Below are 21,413 nucleotides of genomic sequence, written 5' to 3'. Positions count from 1 at the left end.
AGTGCCAACAAATATTTTTACTACAATAAATCCATGGTTACTTTTTGCAAGGAAGGAACTATACAGGTTCTAAAGAACTTGCCCAAAAACACTTGTTACTTTCTGTTATTTGTTTTCTGAACTGCACTACTGAAAACCTCATTAATCCTCACAATCCTGTCACAACTAAACTAAGAATCCATTATGAGCAATGCATAGCAAATCATGTTATCATCAAATATGAGAAACCTTAAAGAATGATAGACTGATGTAAATGACTGAAACCTGTTGTCATGCACGTGTTTTCCATAGCTTTTTTATTAAAACATTATACAGTGCAAAGTTTAACTTTAAATTACATCAATTAATAATCAAAACCAGTTATTTCCCTTCAATGAACTTAACACACAAATGTGTTTCATGCCGCAAAAAAAAAAAAAAAAAAAAGTCCTTGGAACAAAATCCTGTGTAAACAAAAGCCCAGAAGATCACCACGCCGGTCTCTTCCCTGTACCCTGGTGGGTTAAACTTGAAAAGGGCTCTGCACTGCAAGCGTTCCCTGATGCTGTACATCCGTCTGATATCGTTCCGGTCAGAAGACAGGAGGACAATTCTTCCAGTTGGCCACAACTTATAGTGTAAAGACAAAATACATGAAAGATAATAATAATAATACAAAAAAAGTTTAACAGCCTTCTACTACAAAATTCAATTGGAGAATGAGCATTAAACGGGGAAATCTTACTCTCTAGCCAGGCAAACTGTGCCGCTTTCCGAAAAACTTCGGAGCACAACCCTAAACCATCTGCAAACCAGAGAAAGTGTCAAATATGCAGAGTCACCCGCCGACAAAATAACTTCCCTGAGGATTTCCAGTGGAAGCTGTTGAATCAAAAACATACATAGGTTTATTTATATATGTATATAAAAGTTATTAAACATTATATAAACACTGAATACAGACAACCTTGCTTTAAACAAACTCTCATTAAAAACTCTATAGATTGTTGTCACAACTGCATACTCATTCTTTTATAATAACACTAATAAAATGTTAATATATACAGTACTGTGCAGAAGTATTAGTGTTAGTATTTTCACATTGAAAAAAAACTGTTTTAAGCCAATTATTTATATCTTTTGCTGCTGTGTGTCAGTAGGATATATTAGTTTACATTTCCACACATTCATTTTGCCATTAATTGTAATAATCCAGTGAGATATTTGTATATATTTGTATGCACGATCCACATGAAGATCTTTTACATTGAATATAAATATTTCTATCTTATATGGTGAACAAAATCCACATTAGATCGCAAACAGAAGTTATTTAAAAAACTTGCTGCTGTCTGAAAATGAATTAAGCTGAAATGTTTTTAAATGTCCTTGATGCTGATGTTAACTGATAGTTATATATTAAATAATCCACAGTATTGACCAATATAGTACTTGTACATAATACCAATTTCACATCTGAACAACTATGTAGCTGTAATAACTAAAATACCTCTGCATGTACACACATATGTAATTATTAGTTCTTAATGAATGTAATAACCTGCTTTGCTGGACTCTGCCTGAAGACATGGTGAATGGTGAAGTTCTCCTCAGTGGTTGAGCTCTAAAAGAACAAATGTCAAGAGGTAGGTATATTGCTAGATATAGTACAGAGTAATGTTTCATGTAGCAACATTCAAACAGCTACATACATTTGCGGAGTAAAGCTGTCCAGGAGAACAGAACACCACCACCTCCTGATCATGTCATCCTGAAAAATAATAATAATACACACAAAAATCATGCATGTCTGTTCAAATAACTTGACAAATGTGATGCCATACCTCTGTAAAATCGAACCTATGAACTAAAGCCATGTACAGAGTGTACTGTTACAATCCACAAAGAACAATAAAATGAGCAATTTATAACAATTATTAACAATAATTATTCAAATTGAACGTACCATGGATAAATAAATGATCGAACATCGCATTTCATATTATAAGATATTTACACAACCACTTTTACTCACCTCAAGCAATCAACGGAATAGCGTTATTACTCTGCTGCTGTAGTTGCCACCGTTCTGTTTGTTTCAACGCAAACTGCCCCCTGCTGGCTCGGAGGAAAATGTCAAAGGCGGGGAAAACAAATATGGGCGGGGCGACACGTGTCGCTCCGCCTCGAAGTGTCGCCCCGCCCCATCGTCCAGACTGCACTCTGGGGTAACTCCCTGAAACTGCAGCCATTGCTATATTGGCCAGTACGGTAGGTGGCGCTGTCAGGAAAAACTAGGGTCCTAGAACTGCAGCCCAGATCTGCGGTCCTGAATCTGCAGCCTCCGGTTGTGCAGGAACATACTTTTGGGCCTATATCTACCGGCTCCAGGTCTGCAGCCTCCCAATATAGTACATTTCAGGCGATGCCAGGCGCATCTCAAACAAGCCACTCCGCTCCGCTCAAATGCTCTGCTCCCAACTGTTCACGCGAGAATGAAGTTGGAAATCACTGATTGGTCGCTTGAACACCAATTAAATCTATCCTTCCTGAAAGGGAATCGGGATAAAAAGTTTGAGGTGGACACACGAGTAAAAGTCTGGAGAGTCGAAGGGAAAGGGTTAACTCCAGAGAGAAGATGAGTGACATAGAGGCATCCGAGCAACCTCAGCCAGAGAGAAAAGTTATCGGTAGGCCCATGGGTTAAGTGACTAGCCACAATGATACTTACATTTATTTAAGACACATTGCATATAGTATAATACACGGTGTGAAACGCAACTGACAGGCTTTACTGACAAAATTGCTTTTTGCAAATTGCATTTATCAGCGGTTTTTTCTGATCTTTATGTTTTTCTTTACACAGTATCGTCTTTAAAATAATGGTATGTTTTTTATTTTTATTTTATTTTTTTATGGCGGACTGAAATAAAGTTGATTTCAACACTTCCGCGTGCAACTTTGTATGGATAGTATCGAGAAAGATCTAACATAGATTTAAGCTTTTAAGAAACTAAGTTTACCGTCATCCAATTTGAAACTTATTTTACCATTTAGTAACCTTTCACTGGACAGTCTGTTTGTCTCTTGCTGGGATTTAAAATGCTGTTTCAGTAATTCAGAACCGGCATAAAGATTAATGAAAGGAACATGCCTGGTAGGATCTTAAGTTGTTCATGTTGGAAGCAGACTGTTTGTGCTTCTAATATGCAGTTAAATCCCTCCCACATAAAGCACACGATGACAGCGCGCAGAAATGTGGGTTTTTCGCTGTCGATTTGTGCTACCCATCTTTTCAAAGACCGGTAAGTTGGCACAAATCGATAACGAAAAACCCACATTTCTGCGCGCTGTCACCATGTGCTTTATGTGGGTGGGATTTAACTGCAGGTGTGATACATTTCGTTAGGTAAAAGCTTCACATTGCCATATAAATGCACATATTTGCCCGTTGGATCGCATAAAAAAAAAAAAAAAAAAAAAACCGGTTTCGATTACCTTTTATGAGTTAAGGTTGTGACCAACAGTTGACTGGCCAAAGTGGTTTGTTCTTGGTTTTGTAGTTGATTCACACGCGGCCCACAGTGTTCAAATGAGCCGGTTCCTCGAGATTTGCCTGAACAGACGAATGCGTAGATATACTATGTTTCTTATCTATTGCAGCGACAGGTGTGGAGGGAACTGTGAAATGGTTCAATGTGCGCAATGGATATGGCTTCATCAACAGGTATGTTTATAATACTTAAAGTACTCCTCACCTGACTAACGATATACACAGTCTGATGGGTATTGTTTGGTTCAAACGTCTGAGACCACTAGTGTTTGAAATTTGAAATGTATTTCGGTGTGTCTTTCTGTGTGTGATCATATTGCTAAATCAGTTTTCAGAATAAATATTAGTTAAAATATCAATTGAAATTAAAAAATTTAATTGAGTGCTTTTTGTTTCCCAGAAATGATACTAAAGAAGATGTGTTTGTTCATCAGGTAATGACTTTATAAACGCAGCAACATTTAATTTAGCCTTTCATTTAAAATAGAAACTCTCTTAATTAAAGGTAATGGAGTAATGCCACAGTGTCCTCTTGAACAAATGTTTGACTGGTAAATGAAGTGTATGACATTCTTCCCTAGTAAGTTTTAAAATAAATAAAAAACATAAAAAAAAAACATTAAGATCACCTTTACAGTTATCTTAAATTTCAAGCGTTTCTAAGATAACACCATACATTTTGCATTGTTGAAAATTGATATTATACTAAGGTTTTACCTTTTCCCTTTGTGCAGACTGCAATTAAAAAAAATAACCCAAGAAAGTTTCTCAGAAGTGTGGGGGATGGTGAGGTTGTGGAATTTGATGTTGTCGAAGCAGCTAAAGTACGTGGTATCTGGATGTATCAAAAGGCTGTTGAGGAATATTGTGAGTTTATAAATTGTATATCCTCTAAAACGAAGTCTTTATTTCAGGGCTCAGAGGCAGCAAATGTGACCGGTCCAGGGGGTATACCAGTCAAAGGCAGTCGATATGCCCCCAATAAACGAAGATTCCGTAGGCGCTTTTACCCCCGTAATGCACAACCTGCTGAAGGAGAGGAGAAATCTGGGGCGGCTCCAGCAGGGCCCATATCTGAGGGAGAAGGCAGTGAAGAGAAAGGAGCCCCTCTCCCACATCCTCGACGCCAGCGTCCACGCAGAAGACCTGTTCAGCCACAAGGCGAGGTGAGATCATTTAAAAGTTCTTTTTTTTAAAAAAACCAAAGGTCTAGTATGCCTTAGATTAATAGAAGTATTTTTGAAACGTTGATCGTGAAATGTCACCAGGGCCTACAGGGGACTCAATTTTACTGAGTACACGAGTTACATTTGTGTTCAATGTGAACTTTAAATATTGAGTATGATAAGCCTTTAAATGACTCTGTTTTTTTTTTTTAGTGCACACTGTTGGTCAGTGAGCAGTTTTCTTGTCTCTGCTTTAGGGAGAAGCTGGAGAGAAGGAGGAAGTAGAGGGTGCCCAGCAGAGGCCGCTACCACGCAGGTTCAGACCTCGATTTCGAAGGTTCATATCATCACTTGTAATATTTGGAATTTTTTTTTTTTGTGTCTTGAATCAAGTTGACCCAGTGGTGTTAAGTTAAAAGGGAAACCGGAAATAAGGAGTAGGGACAAATGTTGAGATGCTCTAAATTTAAATTGTATTTAAAGCTGGAAAAAGTTTTAAATACAGTTTTAAATAAAATTGTTTAGAACTCTTGATTTTACCAGATCTAATTATAATAAATGATAAAAGATATCTGTGTTTTAAATATGCCTATCATTTAATTACCTTAAACGTGCATTTACATTGTGCATATGTATTGTGTTTTATGTAAACCTGAAAGTCTCTTTTCATGAACGTCCAGGCCATTACGTCCTCGCCCACCCCCTGGAGAGGCTCAACCGACAGTAGTCCCTGCAGAAGAGCAAGAGTCGCCCCCTAAAGGGAGCGAGACCAATAGGGAGCAGACTGAGGGGCAGCCACAGAAACCCCGCAGACAGTTCAGTCGGCGTAGACAGACAAAATCTGAATCTGGTGCATCTAAAGTGAGGTTTTTTTTTTTTTTTTCTTTTTTTTTTTTTTTTTTTATACAAAAAAAAAAAAAACGCAGTGAAGTGAAGCTGTTGAAATGGACACCATTAGATTTATCTTTGCTGCCTGACTTTGAAGTGAAATTATCATTAGTTTCCACAGTTCTCCAACTGCTAATTTCTCAAATGTGAAATAATTGACTTCTGTAATAGTGAATTGTGAGTTTTGTTCAGCTAGGTTAAATGGATGTCTCCTAAATATATGGCTTGTCAATGTATAGGATGGAGATGAACCTGAAAAACCTGAGTCCCCGGCTCAGGCCTCCAAACCTGCTGATGTCAAATCCTCTTCTGAAGCTTCCCCGAAACAATCCCTTAAAATGGATGTGAGTGTGTGTGTATGTATGTATATATATATATAATTTATTATTATTTTTTTAAATAATATACACACACACAGTGGCAACCCCTTGAAAAAAAATTGAATAAATTAACAATAAAATAGATCATACTAAATGCATTTTATTTGTTTTAGTACGGTCCTGAGCAGGATTGTACAAAAGATGTTCACATTTTAATAAAATAAAATTGCTGAAATTATTTTAATAACCCCATTCTAAAGTTTGGGGAACCCTTGGTTCTTAATAGTGTGTGCAGTTAACTGGATGATCCACAACTGTCTTTCTGTTTTGTGATGGTTGTGCATGAGTCCCTTGTTTGTTTCTTTACAGTTAAACAGAACTGTTCTTCAGAAAAATATTTAAGGTCCTGCAGAATCTTCAGTTTTCCGGCATCTTTGCATATTTGAACCCTTTCCAGTAGTGACTGTATGATTTAGAGATTCAAATTTAGTTTTTTTTTTTTTTACACAAACGAGATTCATTAAGAGCTGGGGGGTGAAAACTTTTGGAATTTGAAGCTCAAGGTAAATTGTACTTAATTTGTGTTCCGGGAAAGTATCTTCTGTTGCTTACGAAATGCAGAACTAAATGGGAAAATTCTATTTCAACAAAATAAGAATAATTTGGACCTCTTCATCGTGCAAAGGTTTTCACCCCCACCTCCTAATGCATCTTGTTTCCTTCTGGAGCATCAGTGAACGTTAGAACCCCCTTTTTTTTTGTTATATATAAATGGTAGCATTTAAAGTGCCTCAATTGTCCTCTGTGTAAAAAACAAAAACTGGGTGTTTTTTTTTTTTTTTTTTTTTTTTTACTAAATGTAAACATTTTATGTGCAATATCTTACTCAGGACAGAAATAAAAAAACTTAGTATCTCTTATTTTGTTAAAATTAACTTTTCATAGATTCTGCAGGGGGTTCCCAAACTTTCGTATATATATAATATAATAATAATAATAATAATAATAATAATAATAATAAAAAAAAAATTCAAGCTGTATTTTAGTCATATGATGTTTCTTGGCATTTGTCTTGTGATTACAATTGTGACAACTACCCCATGTGCACTAACAACTCTTTCTCCCTGTGTAGGCACTTCCTCCCACAACTTCCAAGTCCTCAGAATGATTCTTTGACCTGGAAGGAATCATGTGACCCCTGGCAAGAGGTGAGACTTCCTGAGCTAAACTGGTGCTGTGTTTTGAAGGTGGTTAAAAAAAAAAAAAAGCCTGAGAAAAGTTAGTGGCTACGGTCACCTTTTTTAAGAGTGTAAAGAAGAAAAAAAAACGTCAGGCAACATATGTAGGTCCTCACAGTTTGATCTTATAAAACGAAATGATCGTTTTGTGCAAGAAACATTTACAACGTTACCTATACTACACAGCCTCTGGAAAATGATCCAGAGAGATCTCCAGTTTGCGTGCAAATCATTCTTTTGAACCGGTTCTTCAGACTGAACTAATTCACTAAAATGGACTCAACCATCTGAAATATTTTTTGGCTCAAGCCAGCACAGATCTACAAGATACTCGATCCAAACTTATCTTTAGAATATGGTCGACAGTCACTCTTGACTTGAAATGTGCCATTTGTGTTCCATTGTCAACCATTGGTGTATATGATCCGATGATGCCAGTTTTTGCCAACTTATTCAGTGTTTCCCGGGTTCCTCAAATAGTACATTGAGCTTATAAGGTGCATGAACCAAGTATTTGAATGAAGGAGCTTTTTTTGAGTGAAGTTTTTACATTTTCTTTATTTAAAAATGTGAGTTGATTTAAGACTATTCACTTTTTATACTGTATGCACTTGATATATTTTCTTGCACAGACCGATCTTTTGCTTCCTAAAACTTCTGTATATCGTCCGGAGCAATGTTTTTTTTTTTTTTTTTTATGACTAGCCATCAACTTTTTTGCCATTAACATTTAATGAATCACCAAGAACCATGGTTTCAGCTAAAAATATCTTCGCTTTTTATTTTTGATAGCCTGATGGTGAGTAAATTAACAGCAAATTTTCATTTTGGAATTCTCCCTTTAAGTGATGGCATTTTAAAAATAAATTGTAGAAAACAAATTTTAGTTTGTTGAGAAAGGCAATTAAGCGTTTACTGTATTTAAGTTTTTGAAATGTTTTGTGTAAATTTACCTGATGTCTAAATGTTTAACCATAAATATTGTCATCTCCCAATGACTTTATTTTTATTTTTATTTATTTTTTGTACCTCACATTTTTCTCTTTCCGTGTTGCTGCATAGGTTCCCAGTTGGGATAGTTTGGGGGTAGGACCTTGCTTATCTCGTCAAACATTCAACCAATGTGCAATCAACTTGCCCCTCACTTCTACATCCTTCTCCCAACCCGAACTTGATTCATCATTTGAGGTCTGGAACATTTCTGTCAGGAAGAGAGAAAAAGGATGGATGAAAAGGAAGGGGCTGGTGATGAAGGGAGGGTTGGGTTGATGCATATTTAGCCGTTAAAAATTAAAAATGAAGAAATAAAACAGTGAATGAAACCTGCTCTGAAAGCCCATTATATTTTCCCTTTGTAGTTTTGTTCTGTACTATGGGCAATGAGCAGTAGAGAAAACTTGACCAGTTCGGCTACTTTATGTTAATCAGTGAGAGGAAATGCCATCCAGTGTGATGAGCCCTGCGCTGACTCTTCTCTTACTTATAACTAGATAAAAAGGGAAAATAGGCATCCATTTAAAATACAAACTGGTTTAAGATTGTCCATTTCTTTTATTTTTCTTTTGGTATGTTCTTTTCTTTAATTGGGGTTGTGTGCAATGCCAGTGAAGTAAATAAAGTATTTGCAAAGCCTTCGGACTCCTCTTTGGACCTTTTATTTAAGTGAATAAGTGTGTTTTTTTTTTTTTTTTGTCTGTCATTTTTGACAGAAAATTCTGAAATCTGCATTCATAATGGACCTCTCAAAATATAAAATTAACATATGCATAAGATTAATGTATCAATTTATCCTTGCACTTTTGTACCAAAACTTGTTGAAAAAACTACTTTTTGTACATGTACGGTTGTAAAAAGATTGTCGGAGAACAAGTTTTTATTCAACCATGGAAAGTTGTCAAAAAGTTACATTTAGCTTATGCCTCAAAATGAGACCTACGGTGACAACAGAATTCAACTTATAAGGAGTCTAGGTTTTTCTATTTCACTCAAATAGCATACCACATTTTTGTTTTATTCATTCAGTTCTATACAAACAGTTCTAGTGAATAGAAATTTGGTTGTTTAAATGTAATGATGCAGTTTTTAAAACTGATTTGTAAGAATGTTGAAGGTTTTGCTTGAAATAACTTGTTTTTGTGATGTGGGTCAAAGAGGGTGTATGACCACAGTAGAAGCATTAAAAATGTGCTGATGAAATTTTAGCTTGGTGCAAAAACTCTTAAAAAGAATTATCTTTGGAAGTCAAACTTGCTCTCTCTTCCAATGTCCAACATCTGTCTTTATAATACCTTTTATATCCAAATACCAAATGCCTTACACTTCTTCTGAGTAGTAATGTTATTTTTTGGTATGCATCCCATTTTCCTCTCCAAGCCTCAAAGAAGGGTCAGTTGCGGTCATTCTGTCCCCCCCTCACCATCTCTCTTGCTCTCAAGCCTCAGTTCTCTGTCCCTTCAGAACCTAGGTAGTCCAGTTCTGTACTGTGCATCCCCTGATCCATGTCCATCATGTTTTGTGGATGATGGTTGAAGGTGGCTGAGATCTGGTCAAAAGTTTTGCCTCGTGTTTCAGGAACTCGGAAGAATGTGAAAACCAGAGAGAGAAGGAGGAGCAGAGCAAAAATGAGGAAAACGTATGGACCACACAGGTTCTGTGATAAAGGGAGATTAACGGTTAGGATTTAAATTGATTTATAGCACATTTTGATGCCATAATCAGGTAAGTAAACCATTGCTATTGGTTATGGTTTCCTGTACACTTACAGCGGCATACTGGAAGCCCATTCCAATGAGGAAGTTGGCTGTCCAGTTGGAGCACCCTGCTACTGCCATGGCTGCTGGTCTGGGACCTTGTGAGAAGAGTTCAGCCACAAAGAACCAAGGGATAGGTCCTGGCCCTACTTCGAAAAAGGCAACAAAACCAAAAATGGCCATCATGCTAAGATAGCTCATTGATGGTACAGCCTCCTGTAAACAAAGAAAAGACAAGTAAGATTTACTCTGAATGAGGGCAGACGGCTTTCACTAACTAGGAAAAGTGCTAAAGTAGTCCATAGTGTAGAAACTGATATATATATATATATATATATATATATATATATATATATTTATTTATTTATTTTATATATAAGTGATCCATTATTTTCCTGAAAAGTATTGTGGGACTGACCAGTAATGTGAGGGAAGTTGTCATGATGATGGCACAGATACACATTCCAGCAAGTCCAAGCATGAAGAGTGTCCGACGGCCCATACGCTCGACCAGGAAGAGCTGTTGATTGGGCAAGTTAGTGACGGACATATACAGTTTGTTGTAGTTTGACTTGGTTTATGCTAACAAAGTAGTTTAAATGGTTAGATATTTGTAATTTAATTATACAAAAATACTTGCATTTCTTGAAAAAAAAAAAGTATATATATATTATTATTATTATTATTATTATTATTATATTTATTATTCTGAGAAGTTTTATTATCTTCTCATGACTGCTCTGCACACACTTATATAAGTAATGAGATCTGCCTAACATCTTTTTTATTTTTGATCTACAAATATTATTGAGGACTAATTTTTAATTTAATTAAATTTAACATTTTTATTTATTAAGTCTTAATTAAGGCAAATATTCCATCTAATCTTGTTAGTCCCTCTTTAAAGATTCATTAGATCTTTTTTTACTTATTTATTTATTTTTACATACCGAGACTATAGTAAAAGCACAGTTGACAACTCCAGCACCTATGGTAGCATACACCGGACTTTCTACCCCAGCCTTTTTGAAGATATCAGTTGAATAATAAAAGATCTGCAAGCACAAAAGCAAGTGTTAGAAAAACATGAAAAAATGGGTTCATTTCTAAGGCATGAAGAAAATAATTTGCAAGGATTCCATTGCAATCTCTGATCTGAAATCCAGGTAATATATTTCAGATTCCCATTCTGAGAATATTATTACTGCCATAAACTAAAAATTTATTAAAAGTTGCATTTAATGGTCATAAATTAGGTCATGTTGAATATACTCTCACAGATACATTAATACTTAATCTTTTTTTGCATAGCCACTTTTTTTGTGCCACCATGTCAACAAGGGTCATACAGGTGCATCTAAAAAAATTTGAATATCATGGAAAATATCTATTTTTTTATTATTTAATTAAAAAAGCAAACTCTCTTATATTCTACAATAATTGAACACCAACTTACATATTTCATATTTAACTATATTTAACAGTTCTGATGGTTAAGGTATACAGCTTAGGAAAAATAAAAATTCTGCTTCTCAAAAAAAATTTAATATTCTATTTTTAGCATTATTTGATTAATTTTGAGTATAAATACTGGGTACTTATTGGGCTAGTTTAGAACATGCAACCACAGTTATTGGAAAGACTACTGACTTGGCAATGGTCCAGAAGACAATCATCAACACAATACATCAAATCAAAGCCACAGAAGGTCATTGTTGAAAGGGCTGGCTGTTCACAGAGTACTGTATCAAAATATATTCATAGAAAGTTGACTGGCAGGAAAAAGTGTGGTAGGAAAAGGTGCACAAGCAACATGGATGACCACAGCCTTGGGAAGATTGTCAGGGAAAGCCGATTCAAGGGCTTTACAAGGAGTGGACTGAAGCCGGAGTCAGCGCATCAAGAGTAACCACACTCGGACGTCTTTAGGGAAAGAGCAACCAAGCCACTTCTGAAACAGCAACAACGTCAGAAGCATCTGAGCTGGGCTAAGGAGAAAAAGAACTGGACTGTTGTTCAGTTATCTAAAGTCCTCTTTTCAGATGAAAGTTAATTTAGCATTTACTTTCTGGACTCTGTACGAAGACTGGGGAGGCACAGAATCCAAAGTCCAGAGTGAATTTTCTGAAGTCAGTGATGATTTGGGGAGCCGTGACTTCTGCTGGTGTTGGTCCATTGTGTTTTAACAAGTCCAAAGTCAATGGAGTCATATACCAGGAGATTTTGGAGCACTTTATGCTTCCATCTGCTGAAAAGCTTTATGGAGATGCTGATTTAATTTTGCAGCAGGACTTTAGCATCTGCCTAGAGTGCCAATCTTCCAAGTGATTTGATGACCATGATATTACTGTGCTTGACTGCAACAGCAAACTGCTTTGGAGATATTGAACATTCCTGTGAACAAATCTTTTTTTTATTTATTTTTTATTTTTTTTGAGAAAATATTGTAATTTTTTGAGAAAGGTCATAACCATCAGAATTAAAACAAAAACTCTTTAAATATATCAGTTTGTGTGCAATGAATCTAGAATATAAGAAAGTTCGCTTTTTAGAATTAAATTATAAATAATACTTTTCCATGATTTTTGAGATGCACCTTTATATTTACATGAATTAATTTTAGAAAACCTAATTTAATGAAACAAAGGTACTTGAACCTTGTAGCAGAGATGCTTTCAGCTTTTAATATAAAGCTTTGAGTAATCTCAGTTTGTCTGTTTCTTTCCTAATGCAGTTGATCAACTGAGCACATCTGCAGCACTCACAGCATTAATTCCGGACAGCTGCTGAGAGAGCTGCAGCAGGATAGAGATGATAATGGGCTGCTGGTACAGAGGAGAGCGAAAGAGCTCAGTAATGGATGCTTTTCTCTCCATGTCCATCTTCCTCTTTTCCTCCTTCATTTCAGCCAAGCATTCACTGACCTCCAGACGGCCAGTCAGACGCCGCAAAGCTAAAGAAATTAGGATGGTTGAAGTATTCAGTATGTGTTTATGTGTGTTTATCAATTAAAAGTATATTGTATTATGATACAAGTGAAATGTTTATAAAAATGTAACAAATACATAAAATAATACTTTTTAAACTAACAGTTATTTACAATTATTATTGTACAGAATTAAAAATTATTGTAATTATAAATTTTGATCTGCTTGAGGTTAAGCAGAATTTATTTACACTCACCTAAAGGATTATTAGGAACACCATACTTATACTGTGTTTGACCCCCTTTCACCTTCAGAACTGCCTTAATTCTACGTGGCATTGATTCAACAAGGTGCTGAAAGCATTCTTTAGAAATGTTGGCCCATATTGATAGGATAGCATCTTGCAGTTGATGGAGATTTGTGGGATGCAAATCCAGGGCACGAAGCTCCCGTTACACCACATCCCAAAGATGCTCCATTGGGTTGAGATCTTGTGACTGTGGGGGCCATTTTAGTACAGTGAACTCATTGTCATATTCAAGAAACCAATTCGAGCTTTGTGACATGGTGCATTATCCTGCTGGAAGTAGCCAGAGGATGGGTACATGGTGGTCATAAAGGGATGGACATGGTCAGAAACAATGCTCAGGTAGGCCGTGGAATTTAAACGATGCCCAATTGGCCCTAAGGGGCCAATAGTGTGCCAAGAAAACATCCCCCCCACCATTACACCACCACCACCAGCCTGCACAGTGGTAACAAGGCATGATGGATCCATGTTCTCATTCTGTTTATGCCAAATTCTGACTCTACCATCTGAATGTCTCAACAGAAATCGAGACTAATCAGACCAGACAACATTTTTCCAGTCTTCAACTGTCCAATTTTGGTGAGCTTGTGCAAATTGTAGCCTCTTTTTCCTATTTATAGTGGAGATGAGTGGTACCCGTTGGGTTCTTCTGCTGTTGTAGCCCATCTGCCTCAAGGTTTTGCATGTAGTGGCTTCACAAATGCTTTGCTGCATACCTCAATTGTAACGAGTGGTTATTTCAGTCAAAGTTGCTCTTCTATTAGCTTCAATCAGTCGGCCCATTCTCCTCTGACCTCTAGAATCAACAAGGCATTTTCGCCCACAGGACTGCCGCAAACTGGATGTTTTTCCCTTTTCACACCATTCTTTGTAAACCCTAGAAATGGTTGTGCATGAAAATCCCAGTAACTGAGCAGAAATATTCAGAGCAGCCCATCTGGCACCAACAACCATGCCACGCTCAAAATTGCTTAAATCACCTTTCTTTCCTATTCTGACATTCAGTTTGGAGTTCAGGAGATTGTCTTGACCAGGACCACACCCCTAAAAGCATTGAAGCATTTGCAATTTGATTGGTTGATTAGATAATTGCATTAATGAGAAATTGAACAGGTGATCCTAATAATCCTTTAGGTGAGTGTATTTCTCAATGGTAGTTGACTATCACTACATTCAGTGAGCAGATATAACTTTTATTTATATGATTTATACATTTGTAATCACATGACATAAGTGTTAAACAAATGGGGAATATTGTTCAAATGTTCAGACATCTCAAATGTTTTTTACTGCACACTGCTCCTCTACACCTTTTCAATATGTAGTGTTGGGTAAAATGACACAATGACACATACCGCTCTTTGCATGGTGCTCTTGGCAGCGTATGATATAAAGGAACCGTGGGCTCTCAGGACAGAAAGGCAATAGCGTCATCTGCAGGACTGTAGGGAGTACGGTAACACCCAGCAGCACCGGCCACAGCTGCTCACTGCCCAACAGGGACTCGAGTCCTAAGATCTGAAGAGAATAATAATGAGAAATTAGTAAAAAGGGAAACTAATATTGACAATTAATAATAGAGGACTGAAGACTGGTCACTGTAATTACTGATGAGTTCAAAAAGGAAACTGAAAAACAAGAAGGAAAATAAAAACAGTTTGAATTACCTTAAAAAAGACACTGTAAGATGTGATATAAAACTTTTATATGTTTTTATATCAATCTTTGATAGCAACATTGTAAAAACCTAATTTTTCCATCACAAAATATGCTATTGTAAGAATGCAAAAAAGTTGTTTCATGCATTAATGACCACAAGACTAGATTATTGTAATTCTTTACTGGGTGGTTGCCCTGCAGGCTATATAAACTCCAGCTGATCCAAAATGCAATATCTAAAGAAGCAGGCTAATTTGCTCATACTTCCTGATTCTAGTAATTGTAATATTGCATACATTTGATTACTTATAAAGTCCTGAATGGTTTAGCTCCTTAGTACATTTTTATTGTAGCCCATACTTGGAATTGGTGCTCTGCATGCAGTAAGAAGTGAACACACACCCGGAGCAGTGGGCAGCTATAGATCGAGGACCCTTGGAGCAACTGGGGGTTCCCTTTCAAGGGAACTTCGAACTGCGTCCTCTAGGGTCCGCTATGGGGAACACCTCGTCATGACCCATGTCTGAAGCATAGATTGACAAAACACCAACATGTTGGCCGGCAACAGCCTCTGACGTCACTACCGGCATGACTATAAACAGGCACAGGGAGAACAAGTCATTCTCTTCTTCGTCTTCACTGACTGTTCTGTTTGAAGCGTGCATTTGAAAGAACTGGTAAGAGCGATCTTTCTCTGTATATCATGGCGACTACATGATATCTGAATTATTTGACACCCGATGACAAGCGATCTTTGCGTCATTTGTTTGGGTGAAGAGCACACACCCGATGTCTTTGAGGAGGCAATCAGCATGCATTGTGAAAGTTTTTTTTTTTCAAGGAAAAAAAGCTCCGCTCTCGTTTGTTTCTCTTCCGAAAAAAAGGGGGGAAAAAGGCAGTCATCTGCTTCATGCGATTCAGGACCTGGCGCTACTGCGGCACAGAGGACAATCAGCTCGTGAGAATACAGGTGGATCTGTTTGAACGTTTTAAAGATTGATTTTCCCTTTCGTGCTCGTAATGGCGGCGGACGAGAGAGCCTTCGGAGGATGATATTATATCTTTAACACTATCTGATACTGAGGTTAGTGCTCTGCTGGGTTTTTACCTAGGGAAAGCAGGAGATGTTTGAGGATGGTGAAAAAGCTGAGGCTGAACCTTTTCAATTCTCCTGCCCTGTGTATGTAGAGCTGATAGAGGTTATGGATCGGGCGACGTCAAAGTTGGACTTGCCATGAAAATGCGCCAACAAGATGACGATGTAAGGCCATTAAAAAATAAATAAATAAATATAACATTTTTAAAAAAAAACTCAATGAGCATTGTCTTTCTGACCATAGCCCTCCAGCTCAGGTGAGCATTCCATTTCTGCATGATCTTCATACAGATATCAAAAAGAAATGAAAGAGGCCATTCATTTTCTTCTCGCATCTCTCGGTCTCGGCATTAGAGTAAATCTGCCGGCATCGAGGTGATGCGCGAAAGTAGCTATGAGGGGATGCCCCCTGTAGAAAGAGCGTAAAAAAGGGGGACATCGTCTCTTAAGCTCCCTCCTTGCCATCAGCCCCATCAGAAATTCATCTGGCTTAGATGGCAAGGCATACGCAGGTCCCAGCCCGAACAACATATGGGTTCTGGCCTGTCTCGATTTGAGGATCAAAGACAGGCACAGAAGGCTAGTGTTGTGACTTGCGCTCCTCCCCCACCTGCGGGAAAGGGTAAGAGGAATCGTGGGTCACGTGGAGGTAAGCAGAACCTAAGGGATGTGATCCAGATGAGGCAGCGTTCTCGTCCGAATCAGAGTGATAGAGGAATCTACTCATTCCCTTCAGGGATTTTTCTGCTTTTATTCTCCCCTTCTAGTATTGTCAAAACTGCATTTTTCCATCTCAAAAATATATCTAAATTACGGCCTATGCTCTTCATGTCAAATGCAGAAATGTTAATCCATGCATTTATGACCTTTAAGGTTAGATTATTTTAATGCTTTATTGGGTGGTTGTTCTGCCAGGGCTGCCAACTTTTGAGTTCATCTTAGAGTGAAATTTTGGGGGTGGGGCTTTGTTGTGGGGGAGGGGCTTATGGGGGGGCATGGCTTGGTTTGGGAAAAAATACAAACACCAAATCCTTGCATTAGCAGAAGTATATTAAGTATATATTGATTGTCAAAGTATTTGGTATATGTACAGAATGTCTTGAGAGATTTACATTTAATTTTCACAAACATTTTACAGAAATAGGATTAACCCATACTGACACCACCACCAGTCAAATATCAGCCCGCTCCTGCAATGTTTGGTTCCACTCCGCCTGCGGTTTATATATGTATATATATATATATATATATATATATATATACATATATAAACCGCCTACCTGAAATGCAAACACTGAAGAAGTGTATTTGATTTTCGTTCACTTTAAGTTTATTTCAGTGAAAATGGCAGCTGTTGTTGTGCAATAGAACATTCAAAACAGGCTCATTAAAACACAAACACACACACACAAGATTAAATGTGCGTAGATCTTCACAAAATACACCTAGATTATAAAGCCTGTGAAAAGCACACACAAGATAAAATGCACTTAAAAAACGCATAGATTATTGACTGGGTTAAGCGAGCAGAGCGGAATCTCCAGAAGGCGCTCAGAGCTCTTCAGGAAATTTTAGCACTCCGATTCTCTCACATGCTCTGGCAATGCTCAAAATAAAACACTGTGGCGAGTGGGGCGGGGCCGAGAGGCGTGGGAACGAGGGGTGGGGCGCAGGTGTAGCTCATCTCCAATCACTACACCTGGCCTCACTCCTCGTTCCCACGCCTCTCGGCCCCGCCCCACTCGTCAACAAACACATTTTGTTTGTTTCCAGATGTTTGACTTGCCTTACTTTGATTTTGTCAAGTAAACAGCAGCTTAAATTTTCTTCTCAACTTCTTGTGTTGACTCCATTTCTACTACACACCACCGTTCCCCGCGGGTCTCCCGCAAAATTTTCTGACCGCCCACTCCCGCCCGCATCAAAGGTAAAACTGCCCGGTCCGGCGAGATTTGCTTGGGTCCCGGGGGTCCACAAACCTAATGCAGTCCTCTACCTACGTTCACAATTTACAAGGTGCAGATGGGGGGGAGAATGGCTTACTACACAGTTTATGGGAATAAAGTATTTCCCTCACAATTGTCAAAAAAATTCACTACACTGTCTGTCTTGTCTCTCTGTGCGTTGCTTTGCGAAATCATGAGGCACGATTTTTTTTTCCTCACTGCTGCACAAGTCTGTGTGAGAATATGGGGGTGTGGCATGAGAATTGGGTCGATTGCATGAGTCTCAAGCTGAATGCGTGAGAGTGGGCAGCTATGTTCTGCATGCTTAGTAAACAAACTACAGCTAGTCCAAAATGCAGCAGCAAGACTTCTTACTAGAACCAGGAAGTATGACCATATTAGCCCGGTCCTGTCAACACTGCACTGGCTCCCTATCAAACATCGTATAGATTTTAAAATATTGCTTATTACTTATAAAGCCCTGAATGGTTAGCACCTCAGTATTTGAATGAGCTCCTTTTACATTACGTCCCCTTGGAATTATAAGGTTCTATCTGCATTCCGAGTAGTTTTGAGATATTGAGCTTCAAAGTTTTTGAGTTCCATTCGACTATGTAGATAGAACCTTATTGTTTTTTAAATAAAAAATCCCATAATGTACACAATATTAAAAAAATCTATCATATAATGTAAATACGTTGACACAGAATGAGAATAAGTGAATAACTCAACTTTGACAAAAATGTCAGATAGAACCTTATAATTCCAAGGGGACGATTATAATCCTCTACGTCCACTATGTTCTCAAAACTCAGGCAATTTGATAATACTTAGAATATCAAAATCAACTGCGGGCGGCAGATCCTTTTCCTATTTGGTGCCTAAACTCTGGAATAACCTACCTATCATTGTTCGGGAGGCAGACACACTCTTGCAGTTTAAATCTAGATTAAAGACCCTTTAGATCTTTAACCTGGCTTACACGTAACATACTAATATGCTTTTAATATCCAAATCTGTTAAAGGACTTTTAGGCTGCATTAATTAGGTAAACCGGAACCGGAAAAACTTCCCATAACACCCTATGTACTTGCTACATCATTAGAAGAATGGCATCTATGCTAATATTTGTCTATTTCTCTCTTATTCCGAGGTCACCATAGCCACCAGATCCAGTCTGTATCCAGATCAGAGGGTCACTACAGTCACCCAGATCCAGTACGTATCCAGACCAGATGGTGGATCAGCACCTAGAAAGGACCTGTACTGCCCTGAAAGACAGCGGAGACCAGGACAACTAAAGCCCCAGATACAGATCCCCTGTAAAGACCTTGTCTCAGAGGACCACCGGGACAAGACTACAGGTAACAGATGATTCTTCTGCACATTTCTGACTTTGCTGGAGCCTGGAATTGAACTACTGGTTTCGTCCGGTCAGAGGAGAACTGGCCCCCCAACTGAGCCTGGTTTCTCCCAAGGTTTTTTTTCTCCATTCTGTCACCGATGGAGTTTCGGTTCCTTGCCGCTGTCGCCTCTGGCTTGCTTAGTTGGGGTCACTTCATCTACAGCGATATCGTTGACTTGATTGCAAATAAATGCACAGACACTATTTAACTGAACAGAGATGACCACCATAACCACCAGCTCACCACCTGATCGAGGTTAGGTGGAAACCTCTCGCATAACAGTTTCCTATACTGGACCTATAATGTTTTTGGTTGGTTTTATGTTCATAGCAACCACCTGACTGATGGTCCGGACTTAATATATTTTTATATAAAATAAATTAATAATAATAATAAAATTAAATAAAAAAAAACTTTTAATATTTTTTTTTCATAATAAAACAGCTATATTTAAAGGAACTTCAGTGTCTAAAACTTTTAATCTTTTTGAGCATTATCAACTCTGGATGATGAAAAAAAGCCCAAAGGGTCTTCTTTCCAAAGACACCAAAATTATATGTGTAACACACTAAAGTAAGGAACTATTGCAATTTTCTGTCAAGTAGGGCACTTTCAGCTGTGAGTCCCATAATGACGGGTGCTGGTTAACATCCAATGAACTTGTTACATTGTAAGTGGAATAGCATCTACACCAGGGCTGTCAAAATGGCTGAAAAACTAAATTTGAAGTTTGTACTTAAATATTATCAAAATTTGAATTATATTCAAATTTAAAATGCATAATTTCAGTTAGGGTGAAGAAAAGCTTTTGGCTTCTCTCCTGAGGCCACATCACCAATGCATGTTTATTCAAAGCATTAGAAAACATGACTGTGAAAAAAAAAAAAAAAATCATAATATTTAAAATAATGTTTATAGACCAATTATAATAAAGTTGCTTAAACAACTATTAAAAAAAAAAAAACAGTGTAATGTATGCATGAATAGTTACATTTAAAGGGCAGAAAGCCAGTCACACAGAATTTTTTATTTTTTATTTAAAAACATGAGATGCAGTGATCGAGATCTTTAAAAAGATGAACTTAAATTAATTTTACATGTCTTTGTAAACACTCTTGTGCGAGACGCAAAGTACAATGGTTTCCCTCTAGAAATTTTACAAAAAATGCATTCTGTGTGAACGGCTTGGTTTCAGTTTTGATGTGAACAAGATCTTCTCCACATTAATATTTTCTTTCTTTTTTTTCTAGTGGCTTCAACTGTATAGGCTAACAAAGACCTTATAATGCAATGAAAACTAGATGAGCCATAGATATAGATCCTCTTTGAAGATCTTGTCAAACAGATAGCCATCAGGACAGATCCTCAGGAAAGACCACACAAGAACCAGACCAGGGGCGGATTTAGTGAATTGGAGGCTCCAGGCAAATATAGGAATGTGGCCCTATACATTTGCACATATTTACCTAGATCAACCTTGAGGATCCTTTTTTTTGTCTTGATGCTTGCTGCTGCACAATGGTGCCACATTGAGTCCAGTGTTTCTGCATTTTTTATGTACATGTTACAATGGGATTCCTTAATTTACATTTATTCATTTAGCAGACAATTTCATTATTTCATGTTGTAGACCATGAAATAGTAATTGATTTACCGTTGAGTTACAAGTAAAAAAAAAAACTAAATAAATTATAAATCATAAACCTCACAACTGTACCTGTTAAACCCCTTTTTAAAGTATAAATTATTACATAATTTAAAACTGATTTATGTGGGTGAATTTTCACATTAGTCTGAACAAAAAACTGCACACTGGATTATTGAAAATGCACATTCATTCTCTGCCAGTAGGAGGTGTTTTTGCAAGGACAGAAATATAGTGGTTTCCCCAGTAATGGCTGTAAACAAAGGAGCTCAGCTCATAAATGACAGTTAATCAGGGAAAATTTACATTTTGATCGAAACTTTTTTTGAAAGCAAACAGATCCCTTCAGATGTTCATTCATATAAAAACGTGAATTAGTAAGAATGAGAAAAGTGTGAAAAAATATAGCCTATATTGAAGAGGAAAGTCCACTGATGAGTTACCAGCATAAGTCTACATTTTATTCATTTTAATTTATGGCTGTCAATCAATTAAAATATATAATTGCGATTTATCACATGAATATCAAA

General features: G+C 37.3%; 2 protein-coding genes and 1 long non-coding RNA gene across 9 annotated transcripts in view; 1 reads left to right on the top strand and 2 right to left on the bottom strand.

Annotated features, from left to right (window-relative positions):
- Positions 1 to 272: 272 nt before the first annotated feature.
- Positions 273 to 2,220, bottom strand: LOC128017712 (uncharacterized). 2 transcript variants are annotated; one of them, XR_008184507.1, is made up of 5 exons: positions 1,824 to 2,220; positions 1,692 to 1,750; positions 1,541 to 1,603; positions 725 to 861; positions 273 to 609 (listed from the first exon to the last, which is right to left on the bottom strand). It is a non-coding gene; the product is annotated as an uncharacterized LOC128017712 (long non-coding RNA). The 2 variants fall into 2 exon arrangements; XR_008184506.1 differs by lacking the exon at positions 273 to 609 and having other exon boundaries at positions 675 to 861.
- Positions 2,221 to 2,511: 291 nt separating this feature from the next.
- LOC128017699 (Y-box-binding protein 2-B) lies at positions 2,512 to 8,776 on the top strand. 4 transcript variants are annotated; one of them, XM_052603154.1, is made up of 10 exons: positions 2,513 to 2,669; positions 3,643 to 3,706; positions 3,933 to 3,966; positions 4,267 to 4,356; positions 4,447 to 4,698; positions 4,956 to 5,035; positions 5,379 to 5,559; positions 5,826 to 5,930; positions 7,039 to 7,114; positions 8,207 to 8,356. In XM_052603154.1, exons 1-9 carry the CDS (start codon positions 2,618 to 2,620, stop codon positions 7,072 to 7,074), a joined length of 894 nt encoding a protein of 297 aa, XP_052459114.1. In that variant the 5' UTR covers positions 2,513 to 2,617; the 3' UTR covers positions 7,075 to 7,114; positions 8,207 to 8,356. The 4 variants fall into 4 exon arrangements, with proteins under 4 accessions (XP_052459113.1, XP_052459115.1, XP_052459114.1 ...); XM_052603153.1 differs by lacking the exon at positions 5,379 to 5,559 and having other exon boundaries at positions 2,512 to 2,669; positions 3,649 to 3,706; positions 8,207 to 8,776; XM_052603155.1 differs by lacking the exon at positions 5,826 to 5,930 and having other exon boundaries at positions 2,512 to 2,669.
- A 223-nt stretch (positions 8,777 to 8,999) lies between these two features.
- LOC128017690 (solute carrier family 2, facilitated glucose transporter member 4) overlaps positions 9,000 to 21,413 on the bottom strand; it is an 83,696-nt gene continuing 71,282 nt past the window's right edge. For all 3 annotated transcript variants that reach the window (XM_052603137.1, XM_052603139.1, XM_052603138.1), the window contains 6 exons: positions 14,487 to 14,649; positions 12,660 to 12,847; positions 10,845 to 10,949; positions 10,313 to 10,414; positions 9,907 to 10,110; positions 9,000 to 9,794 (listed from right to left, as the gene is read on the bottom strand). In XM_052603137.1, the coding sequence (XP_052459097.1) occupies positions 9,582 to 9,794; positions 9,907 to 10,110; positions 10,313 to 10,414; positions 10,845 to 10,949; positions 12,660 to 12,847; positions 14,487 to 14,649 (975 nt within the window). In that variant the 3' untranslated portion in view covers positions 9,000 to 9,581. The remainder of the gene's footprint in view (positions 9,795 to 9,906; positions 10,111 to 10,312; positions 10,415 to 10,844; positions 10,950 to 12,659; positions 12,848 to 14,486; positions 14,650 to 21,413) is intronic.

Source organism: Carassius gibelio, chromosome A7, assembly GCF_023724105.1.
Source record: "Carassius gibelio isolate Cgi1373 ecotype wild population from Czech Republic chromosome A7, carGib1.2-hapl.c, whole genome shotgun sequence".
Classification (NCBI taxonomy): Eukaryota; Metazoa; Chordata; class Actinopteri; order Cypriniformes; family Cyprinidae; genus Carassius; species Carassius gibelio.
The sequence above is the reverse complement of the archived record's forward strand: the minus strand, read 5'-3'. Positions and strand labels throughout refer to the sequence as shown.